Consider the following 18,518-nt stretch of genomic DNA (forward strand, 5'->3'; position numbering starts at 1 on the left):
GCTACGCGCACTAAAAGCCTGGCCATACATCGCAATATTCAATGGACGGACTCCATTCACAGATCTCTCCTAAGCACTAATGAATTTCCCACAACAGCTCCCTGAACCCTGCGCCACGCTGGATTTCTGGGCACACGGGTCGTCGTCTTATTGTCTCTGACGTGCTACGTTTATGTCTGGATTTAGCCGTGCAATTTATTTATGCCTTGTCCTCCTGCTCATACATGTTAAAAATGGCATAATCCCCACGGCAAGAGAGAGTTCGATGGACACCATGTCCCACGTCTTCCTTTGGAGACTGAATATTTGACCAGCATGTTTGCGGTGACCTTGTTCTCTGCTAGCAGGAGCAAGCTAACAGTTTAGCAATTTCTTAGTCTACCCCCCCTCTTTGTTTACTCTTGTTTTCCTTGTATATCAGCTATGTTGTATGTTTATTTTTCATTTTTATACATCACACTGTCGTGTGTTCTTTTCACATGTTGTATTGTTTGTACCATTTTATTATGCTAGGATGCCTAGCAGCATCAGGCAAAGGAGGCGCCAGTGAAGCAACCAGGACACATACCCACATCCGGCTCCCCACCCGCAGGTAGGAGCGCCCGACCAAGCCAGAGGTAACGCGGGGACTCGAACCGGTGCTCCCCGTGTTGGTAGACAACGGAGTAGACCGCCACGCCACCCGGAAGCCCGTTCAGGTGTATTTTGGTGTCAACAAATAGTTTTTCACCTGAATGCTACGTGAGGGCTATGCTTACTACTCATCATGGAAGAAGGCCGCTTTCCATGATGCTCTTCCCGGGGTTTGTTATGTTTTTTCTGTCCCAGCCCCACAGTGGTGGAAGGAACCCCCCCCCCCCCCACTGATGGCAGGGCAGCGGAGTCGCTGCTCATCTTTTGGCGCAGGCTGAAAACTCGCCTCTTCAAGAACTACTACCCTGTTACACCTATTGTATTCACTCATTTAAAAAAAGAAGAAGAAAAAATCTCTTTCTTGCGCTTTTACTTTAGCACTGGTTTTGCTCTTGGATGCTTAACGCCGTGCGTTTGGACCCAGTTGCAGAGACGAGGCAGAGGCAGTTAAGTACTAAGTCGCTTTAATGGACTCCGGAAAACATACAATAACGAGAAACCACTGCCAAACAGGGCAGGCAAAAATGCAAACACGATTTAACCTAAAATACTAAACACGGGAAACACTCTCTCACACAAGAGGAGGCAGGCGAGGGTTCAGGAGGCAGGCGAGGGTTCAGGAGGCAGGCGAGGGTTCAGGAGGCAGGCGAGGGTTCAAGAGGCAGGCGAGGGTTCAGGAGGCAGGCGAGGGTTCAGGAGACACGGGCATCCGCAGACCGACGCTAAGCTTTTTCCAAGACTCGACGAGGTATCTCTGTAAAGCACCTGGTCAAATAGTCCCCAGCACAGGCGCACCTCATCACAGGCCAATCAAGGGTAGGTGCCACTCATACTGGCCGACAGGGAGATGACACACCTGTTGGCTGCTGACCCTCTGGCCAGTGATCGTGTCAGCTTGTTTAGAGAGAAGATGCACCTATGACCTCTGGTGACTAGTAGTTCTCCTGATTTCCTACGTTAAATGCACTTACTGTAAGTCGCTTTGGATGAACGCGTCTGCTAAATGACTGTAATGTAATGTGTAAGGACTGTTTACTACCCGCTTTTCCACCGTGTGACTGTAACGCCCTGCGGAAATGTGACCGATTTGGGGATAAACAGAAACGCTTAACTTGACACCAGATTACAAGAGAGACATTTCTTTTTAATTTACTTTTCGTTTATTTAACAGATCAGACAAACACCAAAAATCTTAAAACAGGTTTACCACATCTGCATTCAAAACAGTGAATTAACCAGTGCAGTGTTGGAATTCACAACTGTGGACATCTGCAAGGTCTTTCTGCATTGAATTTTTAAAAAATTTACATGCTAAAAATGTTCATTTTGCCGTTCTATATCAGTAACACACCAGCCTGTCGTCTAAGTTTCCTAAGTCACATTCAGCATACTGTTTTGTTTTTAGTCCATGTTCACCACAGTACAGTGGGCTACAGACCACCGGATAAACTGAAGCAGCCTATTTATTATGTATAAGCGATAAGCACAGGTCAGTTCTGTTCATCTGAGACGGGCTGACTGGTATTTTTTGGTTTTCACTTGTTAACATTGTTGACCTTGTTCTTTTGCATTACAATGGAGTTCTCACACTTGATTCATTTTTTTTTATATTGAAATGTGATTGCTGCCACAATGGCCGACTGTTGATGCTAAAGAAAGAGCAATAACAAAACTGCAACACATGAAAACAATTCATATCAAAATTATCTTGTATTTCCCTTTTCATCTGGAGTTGAAGGGAACATAGTCAATAAAATCCAACCCAGTTCAAAAAAAATGTTTTGTACTGGGTTCAGGTGCGACTGCGTATAAGATAGATTAGTACACAGATCAATAAGAGACCAGCCAATATCGGGCTCGTCTCTCGTAGCAGCTCCATCACCGCTGCAAGTAACCTCACTATGGGATTACTGTGTACTCATAGGGGACAGCCAGCGCCATATTGGTGGTACTTTTGTTTTTACACCTGCTAGCATTATAAATTAGTTTCCAGTCTTTCTATGGACAGCAGTGGCAGCTGGTATCTACACTATGGCATTGATAACGCCACAACTTCCTAAAAGATGCAAAATAGGTAATGCACAAGAGATTTTAGATCTACCAAACAGATCTGAAATATCTTTGGTTTAACAACGACAGAAAAAAAACAGTCAGATGGGAATTACCGAGGTTTATATAAAATTTCTCTGCCTATATTTGCCTTTCTAGGTGCATCTCTGCTGACTTCCAATAAATTACAGTATTCACTACTCTTTGCCCCAGTTCATACTGCCTTCGACCATACAATGCACTGTACAAACCCCACTGTGCCGTTCTGATTCTGACCAGGCTATTCCTTGTTCGCTGGCCCTTAAATAAAGGTGGGACCTGCATGGAGCCAACAAAGTTACACATTTCTGTACCAGCCAGCCCCTGGCCTTTGCCTGAAAACGCTTTCAGAAGATGTGGCGGGGAGAGGATCAATTAAGCAGACCATTCCTTGCACTGCCTCAGTCAGTATTCAGGTCGAGATGGGCAGGAACTCTTTAATAGGGCGGTTGTTGGTGGTGGATGGGGACACCTTCGGCCTGGACTCCCAGCAGTGGTAAACCACACGGCTGTGGAGGTGGTGGCTTCCCGTGTGTTTGCTCCTGCCCTGGCCTTTCGTCTGGGACAAGGAGAGACTTCCTTTCTGGACCCGGCCCTGTTCCTGCAGCTGAATATGGATGGGGTGGGGAGCTTGGTGGCCCGAAGCAGAGCGTACACCGACTCGGTTCCCCATCAGTCCGGGGCAAAGAGTGCGAAGGAGGCAGCGCAGCTCCTGCTGGAAAGCTTTGTTGAAGTAGAAGTAGATGAAGGGGTTGTAGATGTGGGAGCTCTTAGCAAAGAGAGCGGGGAAAACGAAGCCCTCGGGAGCCATGTTCCAGTTGTCCTTGTGGAAGATGAAGAGGAAAGAGACCACAGCATAGGGAGCCCAGGCAATCACAAAGCCTAGGCTGATGCAAAAAAACATCTGGGAGGAGAAATAACAGCTCACATAGGATTACTCCACATTATAGCCGGGAAAATATCAGCGTTCCAAAACCCCCAAAATAGTGTAGTACACTTCCTAACATTCGAATCTGAATCACATTCATTTGAGAATGCAACAAACTTAGAGGAACCGGTCTTCATAATACTATAGAGAGTATAGCTGGGAGAAAAAGTTAGCGAGGCCTTTGCCGTTACCTGGATTCCTGCATTCATCTCTCACAAAATGTGGTCTGATGTTCCTCTAAGTCACAATAATCAACACAATCCAGTGGGGGGGAAAAACCAAAATGTAGTACTTTTCATGTCTTTATTGAACATATTGTTTAAACATTCACAGTCTAGGTTGGTAAAAGAATGTGAATTTTTAGCTTTAGTAACTGATGGAACTTGATTTAGCAGCAATAATCACATCCACTGTTTCTTCTGTAACCTGCACGACGGTTAGGAGGCATTTTAGACCAGTCGTCCTTGCAGAACGGAGTCAGTTTAATCAAAATGCATGTCTTGCATTCATAGATTAATCAGGTCATGCCACGGCATTTCAATAAGGAGGTTGGGACTCTGACTTGGCCATTCCTAAATGCATATTTTTTTCCTGCACAAGGCATTATGTTGTGGCCATTCATCTGTGTTTAGCTGTGTGAGGCAGTTTCTGGCAAGCTTTAGATCATGGAAAAGTTACCCTCATATGCTCGTATAAAATTATCTGATATTAGTTGGAGCTCTTTATTCCTTCAATGAGTCCAGGTCCAGAGGCAACAAAGCAGTTGCAAACCATAACTCTTCCTCCACCACAATTCATAGCTGGTATTCATTGTTTTTCTTTTAAACATATGGTTATTTGCGGCACGGTGGCCCAGAGGTTAGCGCCATTGCCTCACAGCAAGAAGGTTCCTGGGCTTGAACCCCAGGCTGTCCCAGGTCCTTTCTGTGTGGAGTTTGCATGTTCTCCCCATGTCTGCGTGGGTTTCCTCCGGGTGCTCCAGTTTCCTCCCACCATCAAAAAGACATGCATGTTAGGGTTAATATTCCTGTCTGTGCCCCTGAGCAAGGCAATGGAAAGAAGAACTGGAGTTGGTCCCCGGGCGCTGCACCTGCCCACTGCTCCTATACAATAGGATGGGTTAAATGCAGAGAACAAATTTCATTGTAACCTGTACAATGTCGAATAAAGTGGCTTCTTTCTTTCTTATTTGCAGTTTGGCAAAAAGTTCAACCTTTCACTCGTCCACGGCATGTTGTTCCAGTTCCACTGTGAAACATCGGAGCTGAGATGGGCAACAATGTTGACATGTGGAGCCTCTGTGGCATCCTCCACTGAATAGAACTCTTGTTGTTCTTATTTTGAACAAAGAAACCAAGAAACACCTACTAAGCTAACCTTTCAATCTTTATTTCTTCTGTGAGCATTGCATAATATGCTCTCTTCACACCTTTGTATGAAGTGCACTCCATTGGAGACTACTCTCCGTTGCCAAATGGAGTTCAATTTTGCGCAAACTGCTTGACAGTGGATTAATGTATGTCCAAGTGCTTAAAAATGCCCCTGTAGCGCTCTTAAGCCTCTTGAGGTCCCATAAATTGCTCCCTTAAAGGTCCTCTGAAATCTCTCCAAATATGTTGAGCCTACCTGATGTATGAAGGAAAGTCTGTTTGTCACCGTACTGTGTGTGTGTGTGTTCATTGGCCAGGACACCTCTAACCTATAATACTACTACTACTACTACTACTATAACGTTTGGCTGCTCCTGTTAGGGATCGCCACAGCGGATCATCTGTTTCCGTCTCTTCCTGTCCTCTGCATCTTCCTCTGCCATGCCAGCCACCTGCATGTCCTCCTTCACCACATTCATAAACCTCCTCTTTGGTCTTCCTCTTTTCCTCTTGCCTGGTAGCTCCATCTTCAGCATCCTTCTCTCAGTATATCCAGCATCTCTCCTCCACACTCAAAGCCATCTCAATCTTGCCTCTCTTGCTTTGTCTCCAAACCGTGCAACCTGAGCTGTCCCTCTAATATACCTGTTCCTAATCTTGTCCTTCTTTGTCACTCCCAACGAAAATCTTAACATCTTCAACTCTGCCACCTCCAGCTCCACCTCCTGTCTTTTCATCAGTGCCACTGTCTCCAAACCATATAACATAGCTGGTCTCACAACCATCTTGTAAACCTTCCCTTTAATTCTTGCTGGTAAGTTACCAGCAAGATGGTAACTTAGATGGTTACTAGTGGTAACATCTGTTGCAAATCACTCTTGACACTATTCTCCACCCACTCCACCCTGCCTGCACTCTCTTCTTCACCTCTCTCCCACACTCCCCGTTACTTTGAACGGCCGACCCCAAGTAATTAAACTTATCCACCTTCATCACCTCTACTCCTTGCATCCTCACCATTCCACTGTCCTCCCCCTCATTCACGCACAGGTATTCCGTCTTGCTCCTGCTGACTTTCATTCCTCTTCTCTCCAGTGTATACTATACCTCCACCTCTCCAGGCTCTCCTCAACCTGTACCCTTCTTTCTCTACAGATCACAATGTCATTCGCAAACATCATAGTTCACCGAGAGTCCTGCCTGATCTCATCCATCAACCTGTCCATCACCATTGCAAACAAGAAAGGGCTCAGAGCCGATCCTTGATGTAATCCCACCTCCACCTTGAACCCATCTGTCATTCCTATCACACACCTCACCACTGTCACACTTCCCTCATACATATCCTGCACCACTCCTACATACTTCTCTGCCACTCCCAACTTCCTCATACAATGCCACACCTCCTCTCTCGGCACCCTGTCATATGCTTTGTCTAAATCCACCGAGACACAATGTAACTCCTTCTGGCCTTCTCTACATTTCACAATCAATATTCTCAAAGCAAACATCACATCTGTAGTCCTCTTTCATGGCCTGAAACCATACTGCTGCTCACTGATCATCACCTCTCCTCTTTACCCAGCTTCTATTACTCTTTCCCAAATCTTCATGCTGTGGCTCATCAACGTTATACCTCTGTAGTTGTTACAGTTCTGCACATCACCCTTATTCTTGAAAATCGGTACCAGTATGCTTCTTCTCCACTCCTCAGGCATCCTCTCACTTTCCAAGATTGTGTTAAACAATCTAGTTTAAAACTCCACTGCCATCTCTCCTAAACACCTCCATGCCTCCACAGGTATGTCATCTTATCACCCACCTTTCCACTCTTCATAGCTGCCCTCACTTCCTCCTTGCTAATCCAATGCACTTCCTGATTCACTATCCCCACATCATCCAACCTTCTCTCTCTCTCTCTCTCTCTCTCTCTCTCTCTCTCTCTCTCTCTCTCTCTCTCTCTCTCTCTCTCTCTCTCTCTCTCATTTTCTTCATTCATCAGCCCCTCAAAGCACTCCTTCCACCTTCTCAATATACTCTCCTTGCTTGTCAGCACATTTCCATCTCTATCCTTGATCACCCAAACCTAACCTGCTGCATATCCTTCCCAGCTCGGTCCCTCTGTCTAGCCAATCGGTACAAGTCCTTTTCTTCTTCCTTAGTGTCCAGCCTCTTATACAACTCAACAAACGCCTTTTCCTTTGCCTTCGCCACCTCTCTCTTCACTTTATGCCACACCTCCTTGTGTTCCTGTCTACTTTCTTCATCTCTCTGACTATCCCATTTCTCTGCCAACCTCTTCCTCTGCATACTTTGCTGTACTTCCTCATTCCAAAACCAAGTCTCCTTGTTTTCCTTCCTCTGTCCAGATGATACACCAAGTACCTTCCTGCAGTGGTTGCCCAGCCATCCAGCAACTCTTCACTATGACCCACTGCCTGTCTTAACTCCTGCCTGAACTCCACACAACAGTCTTCTTTCTTCAACTTCCACGATTTGATCCTTGGCTCTGCCTTCACTCGCTTCCTCTTCTTGGTCTCCAGAGTCATCTTACAGACTACCACCCGATGCTGCCTAGCTACGTTCTCCCTTTTCACCACCTTGCAGTCTCCAATCCCTTTCAGATTGCACCTCCTACACAAGATATAGTCCACCCGTGTGCACTTTCCTCCACTTTTATATGCCACCCTGTGTTCCTCCTGCTTCTTGACATATGTATTCATCACATCCATCCTTTTCGCAAAATCCACCATCACCTGTCCTTCCACATTCCCCTTCTTGACACCATACCTACCCATCACCTCCTCATCACCTCTGTTCCCTTCACCAACATGTCCATTGAAGTCCGCTCCAATCACCACTCTCTCCTCCTTGGGTACCCTCTCCACCATTTCATCCGACTCGTTCCAGAATTCCTCTTTCTCTTCCATCTTACAACCAACTTGCAGGGCATATGCGCTGATAACATTCATCATCACACCTTTGATTTCCAGCTTCATACTCATCACTCTGTCTGACACTCTCTTCACGTCCAATCCACTCTTGACATACTCTTCCTTCAGAATTTCCCATACCCCATTTCTCCTCCCATCCACACCATGGTAGAAGAGTTTAAATCCACCTCCGATGCTCCTGGTCTTACTCCCCTTCCGCCTGGTCTCTTGCACACACAGTATGCCTACCTTCTTTCTCTCCATATCAGCCAGCTCTCTCCGTTTACCAGTCATAGTGCCAACATTCAAAGTTGCGAGTCTCATCTCCACACTCCTACCATTCCTCCTCTCATTCCTCCTCTCCCGCTGCCTCTGGACATGCCTTCTCCTTCACCCTACAGTAGCATAGTTTCCACCAGCACCCTGCTGGCCAACAGTACCAGTGGCCGTTGTTGGTAACATGGGCCTCGACCAATCTGGTATGGAAATCTGGTTTATGATCCGCATATTTGATTTGGCAAAGGTTTCCTGACTCAACCCTCCCCATTTATCTGGGCTTAGGACTGACACTAAGAATGCACTGGCTTGTGCATCCTCATTGGCTGGGTTCTCTAAGTCATACCCGAATGTAATTTTATTAACTGAAATACACAAATACTCAAATTACTCTTTTCACAGAGATTATTACAGAGGTTCATATACTTTTTCCAGGATAGACTGTTTGTTTAACCCTCATCTTTGATAAAGAATGAAAAATTACAATTAAAATTGTGTGCTATTTATATATACTTAGCACAAAAAGTAAGGAAATTTGTGTTTGGTGGATTATTTCTTTGCTGTGACAATGCTTCTTGGCAATAAATCTTATACCATTGGAAAGCCTGTTTATTTCCCTTTTAAATGGGGCCACATTTGGAAGGAACATGCATTTGTGGGATGAGCAGCAGAGCTGAGTATGTGGGTTGCGCCCATGAAAAATTTGCCAAATCTTCTCTGCCAATGCCAAACAGCTTATTTCGCTGTTGCTATTGACTCTTGTTTTGAGCCTCTGATACCCCAGGTGCTGACAATCAGGTGCCTGATATAAGATTTATTGCCAAGAAGCATTGTTACAACAAAGAAATAATATACCAAACACAAATTTCCTTACTTTTTGTGCTAAGTTTATAATCAGATTTCGTTTTTTTATCGCTATGACTTATTTGAATATATGGTCACATTTTAAGAACAGGTAATGCAGTTATCCAGATAATCTGAAAGGGTTCACAAACTTTTTCTCACAGTAAATGCTGAGACTCATCTTGCAAGAGCAACAGTACTGCAATCCAAACAGTGCAAGGTGATGGTGGAAGACATACGAGGAAGACCGGACTGTACAAATCATTTATGATATTGTCTAAAGACAGAGTTTATCTCCCACAGAAATGATGACGACACCCAGCTCACCATGGACAGGCGCTTCTCAGCATGACGCAGGTTGTTGCGGATGCCTCGAGCCGACAGAGAATAGGAGAAACGGTATACTTTGTAGAGGATCTGGCACTGGGACACCACAATGAGGAGAATGGGAACCAGCGTGAAGAAGGCAAAGGAGCAGATGACATAGATAGCATCCTTGACTGAGGTGTGATAGCCCCTCCAGGCTATGGTGCAGGACAGGCCATAGGGCTCGGGGACGTACTCCCCCCAGCCAAACAGAGGAAAGCTGGACCACACCGTAGCTATGAGCCAAGTTGCGCAGCACAGCAGCCAGATGTTTGATCCCTCCAACCACACAGCTATAAGAGAAAACAGCCGTTACTAACAGTGTACAATGGGATCATGCTGACTCTATAAAAAAAGACTGTACAAAGTTGCAGGATCATGTCCCGGTTTGGGTTGCTGTCCATTTCATACAGTCCAACTCTTAATTCATGAGGAAAAGGGAACTCAGAAATGGACTATGGCTCTCACATGGATTTACATGGATACACTATAATATACAAACGGACAATATCATTCTTGGTAAAAAAAAATTGTGTGACACACCATTTTCAAACAGCTATAATTTGTCTCGAAAGGCTTTGCACAAGTACCCTTGGTGGAACTAAATAGCTTCTCAAGACATCAAATACTCCACAGCTAACTCACTTATGCCTAACCTTTACATGGCGGAAGGAAATAGAAGTTAGTGATCAACTTGCTGGTTCAGATATTCTGGCACCGACGTGCTATAAAGTGTTTCTTTCACCTTTTTTCCTCCACCGACACGTTCCTAAAGGAGGCACCTTTGCCCTAACGATAATGGTCATCATGCGAATAAAAGCCATTTAAGCTCTAGACATAAAATTGAGGTTTGGCTTTCTATTTCTTTTTTTTCCAAACAGAACTTATTCTGCTTTGCAGCTGCCGAACTGAGAAATAACAGAGGCGGAAAATGAGGTGATGATGTCCATCTGCAGTTCTCTCAAGACAGAGGAAAAGACATCCAAAAATAGGGGCTTTTTAGCACTTTGCCACAGAAAATCCTTCCCCACCATCTTTTGCTAATTGCTTGCATAACTAGAGAACAAATCCCAAGTTAATTCCTTAAATAAAACCAATAAAAACATGCAACATCCATTATAGGAAAAAGGGGGGGGGGTCATCCTCTTAAGCCCACTCTGGACGGCAAATGCATTGCCAGGGGAGATCAATAAATTTAATTTTCCCTATGGATGTTTGTCATTTCGCTGAGGCTTATGGGTGGCAGTATACTTGGGGACCTGATAGATGCTTAATAGACCTGACAGACACCATGCTAACATGATCCACCATCACCGACGCAGCCAAAACAACAGCCCGCCATTGCCTTCTCCGACACCTAGCGCTTCTTATTGACCTCAGCTTATTGACCCTTTTCATGGGTTCCCAGATAAGCTCAGCCGAGTGTAAAGTCACTATTTCTACCCAAGAGTGGAGATTTACGCCAGCCTGCCAGGCAAAACCCTCTACAATCAGCTCAGTTTTGGCTCCCATGTGTTGTTCCCATAGACCGTTTCAAAGGTTGTCCTGATAGTTCCCACCCAGTCATCATAAAAATAAACCTCGGGATGTTAGTTTTTTTTTCTTTCCTTTTTTCTCCCCAATTGTACTTGGCCAATCACCCCACTCTTCCGAGTCATCCCGGGCACTGCTCCACCCCTCTGCCGATCCGGGGAGGGCTGCAGACTACCACATGCCTCCTCCGATACATGTGGAGTCGCCGGCCACTTCTTTTTACCTGACAGTGAAGAGTTTCACCAGGGGGACGTAGAGCATGGGAGGATCACGCTATTTCCCCCAGTTCCCCCTCCCCCCAGAGCAGGCGCCCCCGACCGACCAGAGGAGGTGTTAGTGCAGTGACCAGGACACATACCCACATCCAGCTTCCCACCCGCAGACACAGCCAATTGTGTCTGTAGGGACGCCCAACCAAGCCTGGGATAACACGGGATTCTAACCGGTGATCCCCGTGTTGGTGGGCAATGGAATAGACCACTACGCTACCCAGATGCCCAAGATGTTAGCTTTTGATCAAAAAATGATAGTAGGTTTTTCAATCAGGATTTTTCCGCAGGGGAAATGACATGTTTGATTTCAGATTTCTCACACGTTCATTCCAGGAAGCACAACAGTTCTTTAGTCCTGGGATGACATTTAGCTATACATATCTATTTCCTAACATATGCTGGCGATGAATTTGCCGTCTGGAGAGGGATTTAGACTGGCAAGTGCCATCACAGCAACAACAACCAAATGTTCCCCATCATAAATGATCTATTACTTTCACTGACATGCAATAATGTGCCTTAGTTCAGGCCGAGTCATAATATCTTAAACAGGTAAAGTCAGACAAAGTGACAAAAAGCCCCTTTAAATTGGGAAAATACATCAGCGTAAAGTCCTGAAATGGGAGTAGGCTGAACATCAGTCTAGTGTGGTCTGTACTGATCACGACTGACACTAGCCGGTGTTTTTCATCTTTTACAGTAGAATGCATTAGACTTTTCTTTCCAAGTCATATAAGCGTAAAAATATTAATTTGTGCACTATTACTTTAACAAAAGAATTGAGCGCAAACTTCCTAAGAGAAAATCTGGGTAATTGGCCAAGTACAATTGGGGAGAAAAAGGGGGAACCCCCCCCCCAAAAAAGAGAAAATCTACCAATTTGTCTGTTTTCCTGGAAATTTTTATTCCCACATATTATCTGCTTATCCTAAACACAACCTAACACAATCTACTCTTCACCTCTTAAACTGACTCACACCCTCCTCATAAACTCTCCATTCCTCCTGAACCTCACAACTGACACCAACAAAAGCCCTTTAATCTACTGCCACCAACAGTGACCCCCTTCACCATAGACCAGGCTGTAGCAGGTTTTCAAGTAGCGGATGACGCTGATGGCGGCGATGGTGAACATGCCGCACAGGCCGAAGATGTAGCAGCCCAGGCCGTAGTAGACGCAGGTGATGTTGCTCCCGAGCCAGGCGTGATTAAAGGACGACAGGATGGAGAGCGGGTAGAAACAGATGCAGCAGAGGAAGTCCACCACGGCCAGGTTGACACACAGCAACTCAGAGCCTATAATCTTCTTCCTCCGCCGGTAGGAGATCAGCAGGACCAGGCCGTTACCCAGAACAGAGAGAAGAACTGCCCAGTGAAAGAGAAACATAAGGAAAACTAACAAACGGTGGTTTTGAATACTTTTTGTGCTCATTAACACCCCCCCCCACACACACACACACACACACATCTCACCACACTCTCCCACCACCTCACAAAAACTTACAAAAACAACCTTTTTTTGTTTTCTCCCAATTGTACTTGGCCAATTACCCCACTCTTCCGTCGTCCTGGTCACTGCTCCACCCTCTCTGCTGATCCAGGGATGGCTGCAGACCACCACATGCCTCCTCCAATACATGTGGAGTCGCCAGCCGCTTCTTTTCACCTGACAATGAGGCGTTTCGCCAGGGGGACGTAGCGTGTGGGAGGATCAAGCTATTCCCCCCCGGTTCCCCCCAAACAGGTGCCCCCGACCGACCAGAGGAGGCGTTAGTGCAGCGACCAGGACACATACCCACATCCGGCTTCCCACCCGCAGACACGGCCAATTGTGTCTGTAGGGAAGCCCGACCAAGCCAGAGGAAACACGGGGATTCAAACCTGCAATCCCCGTGCTGGTAGTCAACGGAAGAGACCGCCATGCTACCCGGACACCCCACTTGCTTGACATTGTTGGAATCCCCCATAATGCTTCAAGATCCAAAACCAAACAGGTAAACATCAAATCCAAACAAAGAATTACAAGATTAACACAAAAATAGCAAGAGCTCATAGTATGTCACAGATGCAAAGCACTACTGTGTGGTGCTGCCAGTACATTCTGTGGAAAGGTCACACTTCATTCATAGGTTACGTAGGACCCGTGAGTAAGCAAGGTCTACCTCAAGCTCCCTATTCTCTGATACAACCGGTGAAATGAAAGCGTGACCCATACCATTAATGTGTGACTGAGAGGTAAATCTGAAGCAACGTGTTCCTTATTACATCGGGTCGACTCTTTAATTAGAAGAATGAATATACATCATATGACACAGGGGATGGACTTTTTTTGCCAAAGTATGCAGAATCGTGAACAGGGACGATCTGCTCCTTTCATGACAGGTGATAACCTTTTCTGGTGTTAATTAGTAGCGCATGCTGGAAATCACCACACTGCGAAGTCCTTGGTCAGCGAGCATGCCGAGAAGTGGTTTTAAACATATTTCTTAAAGAGAAAACAGCCAACTGATCCTGATCTGATGCTGTGAACATAGATTTCCTGTATTCTTGTATATATTTACAGGAACCTAAGTTGAAGAGAAACTACCACTCCTCCTCTGTAATATACCAGTAGCTTAGCTACAGGTACCTTATCAATTAAAGGAGACTTTTTGGGGGCAATTTAATGTCATCATTGTCTATGAAGCATGCTAAAGTTTCTTTGAAAACTAAAACTTGAAATAAATCAATATTTAATTATTTCATGACATTAGCTAGATTTACTTTTGTAACATTCACAAATAAGTAGACACGTTAGCCCTTGGCTAAGAGGTCAGGGCCTTTAGTCAAGCGGTTAGCGAGGTCGGCCGCAGTGCGGGCAATACGGGTTTGCGTCCCGGCTGCGGCGGTTCCTGCGGTTGCCCCCCCTCCGAATTCGCTACATTTCAATTGTCAAGTGAATTTTCAGTAAACTTTGCCAAAGTCGTAAAATGCAAATTAGTTTCGTTTGCATCAGATCTGTTTAAGCAAACAAAAAACAAAGATGGACCAGTTAAAATGAAGGAACAGCTGGTCATATTCAGCTCTGTCCATCGGCCATCAAGCACATGAACTCTTTTTTGACAGAGGCAAAGACCACCAGATGCACCATTTGTCTGCTCTTCGCAGATGATGTGGTTTTGTTGGCTTCATCAGAACGTGACCTCCAGCGCGCACTGGGGCGGTTTGCAGCGGAGTGTGAAATGGCCGGGATGAGAGTCAGCACCTCCAACGTTAGCTTGCCTCGTTAACACAGGGCTAATGTTTTCTTTTAGGCTAGTGTAAACTAATAATAATACACGTTAGTCCCTAGCTAACGGGTCTGACCCTTTAGCCGAGCGGTTAGTGATGTCGCCTTGTGGTGCAGTACACCCCGTATCGAATCCCGCACCGGGCAAGAAAATAACCGGTTACATTGGTGGCAGCGGTGGGATCCGGAAGTGTGCAGATCCTCGGAAGTCTCTTCGGAGCGCGGGAATAACAAAGCGCGAGGGCGCGCTTCCGGGGAGGGTGACGACTGTAAACTACTAATAAGACACGTTAGCCCCTAGCTAACGGGTCTGACTCTTTAGCCGAGCGTTTAGTGACGTCGCCTTGTGGTGCGGTACACCCCGTATCGAATCCCGCACCGGGCAAGAAAATAACCGGTTACATTAAGAACAAGGACAGAAAGAACAATAAAATCGAAAAGTGAAGAGACGAAGGGAAATAAAATAAGCGACAACGGGGAAGAAAAGGACGACAATGAGAGAGGAAACGGAACAAACAGACGGCGAACGACAGAAAAACTGGAGAAGAATGTTGAGAAAAGAGAGAGAAATACGGCCAAGAGTTGACAGTGCAAGTGGAGGTGGAAGAGTCACTATGGTGGAAATATTGAAGGAGGTGAAGAAAGAGTGTGGAGAGGTAGTTGGTTGCAGCGTTAGAGGAGAGACATTTTTTTAAGTCACAATGAAGGACGAGGGCGGGAAATCCAAACTGTGCGAGTGAAAGGGGCGATGATTCACGCCAAAGACATCACAAACAACGACACGGTGGTGTCCTTCATCAACTTGCTTGTCTTTTTGGAAGACTGGAAGATACTGGCAAAGCTGGGAGAATGGGGAGTGAAGACGCTACCGCCAATTAAACGACGCATGTGACCTGGTACAGAAATAGCTGACGGAACGGGCTTCGTAAAGGTACTGTAGCGAATTCGGGGGACAACGCAACCACAGGAACTGCCGCGGCCGGGAAGCGAACCCGCACCGCAGGAGGCATCGCTAACCGCTCGACCCAGCGTGTCTTCTTATCCATGCACGTTACACCACCCCCCCTCCTTCGGGAAGCCTTAAGTATATCAGCTCCTTCACGCCTCAGGGCGCATACGCTTCCGATGGCCTTACGGTCGCGCCATCCCACTTCTGACACCATTGTAGCGAATTCGGGGAGACCGTCGCCACAGCCGGGACGCGAACCTTTAGTCGACGTTAACCAGTCGACTAAAGCAGTGGTTCTCAGCCTTTTTGGGGTCCTGGACCCCCTGCGTATTTTTGATCTACCCTGAGGACCCCTCCACCTGATCTTGGGGGAGGGGGGTTGCAATTTGTAGAAACAGTAGAAACTGCATTTTAAATTGCATTATAGCATTTATTCACTCTTTGGGGCAAAAATAAGAGCTTTCAGTTGTAACTTAGATATAGTTAACAAAACAGAATTCTTATGCAGTAACTTTCAGATATATGTAACAACACAGAATATGTATTCAGTAACTTTCAGATATATGTAACAACAGAATGTTTATGCAGTAACTTTTAACAATGCAAACGGGAGCGAGATCTCTTATTAAAATACAATAAATTACACTTGTGAAACAGATGTAATTAGAGAAAAAAGTCCTGTTACCCTTTATAGTTTAGATGGATAAAGGTCTCAGTCACATTTGAGTAAAATAATCCTATTTCTATAAATGTCATAGGATCTTTTTTTTAAAGATATTTTATTTTCACGGACCCCTTGCAATTACACCACGGACCACTAGGGGTCCGCGGACCCCCGGTTGAGAAACACTGGACTAAAGGGTCCGACCCGCGAGCCAGCGGCCAGCGTGTCTTCTTATCCATGCACGTTACAGTACGTTTCAACGACCAGGTCCGTTCACTCCCCTACTCCACAAAATTTGAGACTCTAAGAGGTGCAGAATATTTTGGAGTCATTCACGACAGACAAGTACGTGTGTGCAGACTCTGCATTAAACCTGGACACCTTTTTAGAGAGTGTCCAGAGTTTACTTGCTTTAAATGCGGCAGGAGGGGACACTACGCCAGAGACTATGACGAGCGGAGAGAGACGGACAGAGAAGAGGAAGCGCGGCAGAGGGAAGGAGGAGGAAGTGGAGAAGAAGAGGTGAGCGCAGAGGAGCATGTTGTAAGAGAAGATGATGACGGAGAGCAGATGGAGGAGATGGTGGAGTGAGAAGGAGAGGAAGACGAGACGGCAACTGAGGATGCACCCATGGGGGCGGAAGGTGAGAAGGAGACTGAGGAGACCATCAAGGACAGTAAGCCGAGAAAGGAGGAGGAGGAGGAGAAGAAGAAGAAAGACGAAGTGGCGGTGAGAGTGAATGAAGGGAAGAGGAACAGTCGGTTATTTTGAACAATACAGACAGTAAGGAGAACAAACAAGTACAGCTGTCTATAAATAGGAAAACCCCAAAAGGGAGGAAATTGGTAGAAAATAAAAGAAAGTGGTTGAAATGGAACATCTCTTTCCAATTACACTCTTGATGGTCAAAATCACCTCCTTTATACAAATGGGCTAAGGGATAAGATTAAGAGACAGCAAACCTTCATGGTATGCAATTCTGATATTTTATGTTTACAAGAGACACATTGGGATGAGGCGTGTGTGAGAGAGGTTAAGAGAGAATGGACGGAAGAAATGTATGTGAACAATGGTGGAGTCAGAACAAGAGGGGTTGCAATATTAGTGAAAATAGGTGTAGTAAAGAAAGTTAGAGAATGTGTGGATGGTGGTGAGGGGAGAGCGATAAGGATTACTTTTGAGCATTTAGATAAAAAAAAATTTAATTGTTGAATGTGTACGCACCGAACGATGAGAGGAGGTTTTTTTTGTTTGTTTTTTTGCGAAATTGGGAGGGATGGTTGGTGAGAACTGGTAGTGGGTGACTTTAATGTATGGTGTGGAAGACTGGATGCAACTGCGAGTGTGATATTTCAGAGAGGCTCATCGAGAGGTGTACTGAAAAAATGAGAGTAAAAGGACTGATAGATGTGTGGAGAGAGGAATCCATAGGGGTAGACTTTTCTCCAGGAGACAAGTGGTGAAAGGGGTGTTAAAACAAGGTAGGATAGATTTAGTTTTGAGCACAAAGGGAATGGTAGATAAGACAGGGGAAATAGAATACAAAGACACGACAGTTAGTGATCACTTGATGTTCGGTTTTAGCTTAGGCCAAAGTATAGAGAGGAGAGGGGGGGTGGTGTCTGAATGGTGAATAGCTGAAAGACGAGAAATATAAGAAGAGAGGGAGGGTGTATAATGAGAAGAAAGAATGAGAGTATGTATGAGGAGAACATTGGGAGGTGGTGGGAGAGTGTGAAAGAACGGTTAAAGATATTGAGTATAGATTATAGCAGAGGCAGAAATAAGATAGAGAGAAAAAGAGAGAGGAGGTTAAAGGGAGAGTTAACTAGAAAGGCAGAGAGGGCAGATAGGGAGGTAGCCTATGATTTAGGGGAATATATTAGTATAAAAGATGAACTGAAGGAGATAGAAAAGAGGTGTATGAGAGCAATAGTTACAAGCAGGGCTAGATATGTAGTTGAAGGAGAGAAATGTACGAGGTATTTTTTAGGGTTAGAAAAGACAACAGTAGATTTCGAAAAGGTGGAAGGAAAGGATGGTAGGGAGATGACAAACTTTGTAGGGATAGCTGAAAGAGTAGATTTTTATAGGGATTTATTTAGGAAAGAACAGATTGATGAAGACAGCATAGGACAAGTGTTGGATAAGGTGAAGGCCAGAGTAAGTGATGATGATAGAGAGATGTGCGAGGGAGACATAGGGACAGGAGAAATGGAGGCAGCAATAGCAGGGTTAGGCAGGAAAAAGAGTCCAGGGATAGATGGTTTAATTGGTGAATTTTACATAGCGTTTAGAGAGGAATTAGTGCCAATGTTACATAGATTATTTAGGTGGATAGAAGAAAAGAATGAGATGCCAGGTAGTATGTCAACAGGGTTAGTCAGCGTTATAA

The 18,518-nt window shown here is 45.4% G+C and overlaps 1 protein-coding gene across 1 annotated transcript; it reads right to left on the bottom strand.

Moving 5' to 3' along the window:
- Positions 1-3,133: 3,133 nt before the first annotated feature.
- On the bottom strand, positions 3,134-13,209 carry opn8c (opsin 8, group member c). Its single transcript, XM_056294140.1, has 4 exons — positions 13,170-13,209; positions 12,314-12,607; positions 9,399-9,730; positions 3,134-3,625 (listed from the first exon to the last, which is right to left on the bottom strand). Exons 1-4 carry the CDS (start codon positions 13,207-13,209, stop codon positions 3,134-3,136), a joined length of 1,158 nt encoding a protein of 385 aa, XP_056150115.1.
- Between the last annotated feature and the right edge of the window lie 5,309 nt (positions 13,210-18,518).

Source organism: Lampris incognitus, chromosome 15, assembly GCF_029633865.1.
Source record: "Lampris incognitus isolate fLamInc1 chromosome 15, fLamInc1.hap2, whole genome shotgun sequence".
Classification (NCBI taxonomy): domain Eukaryota; kingdom Metazoa; phylum Chordata; class Actinopteri; order Lampriformes; family Lampridae; genus Lampris; species Lampris incognitus.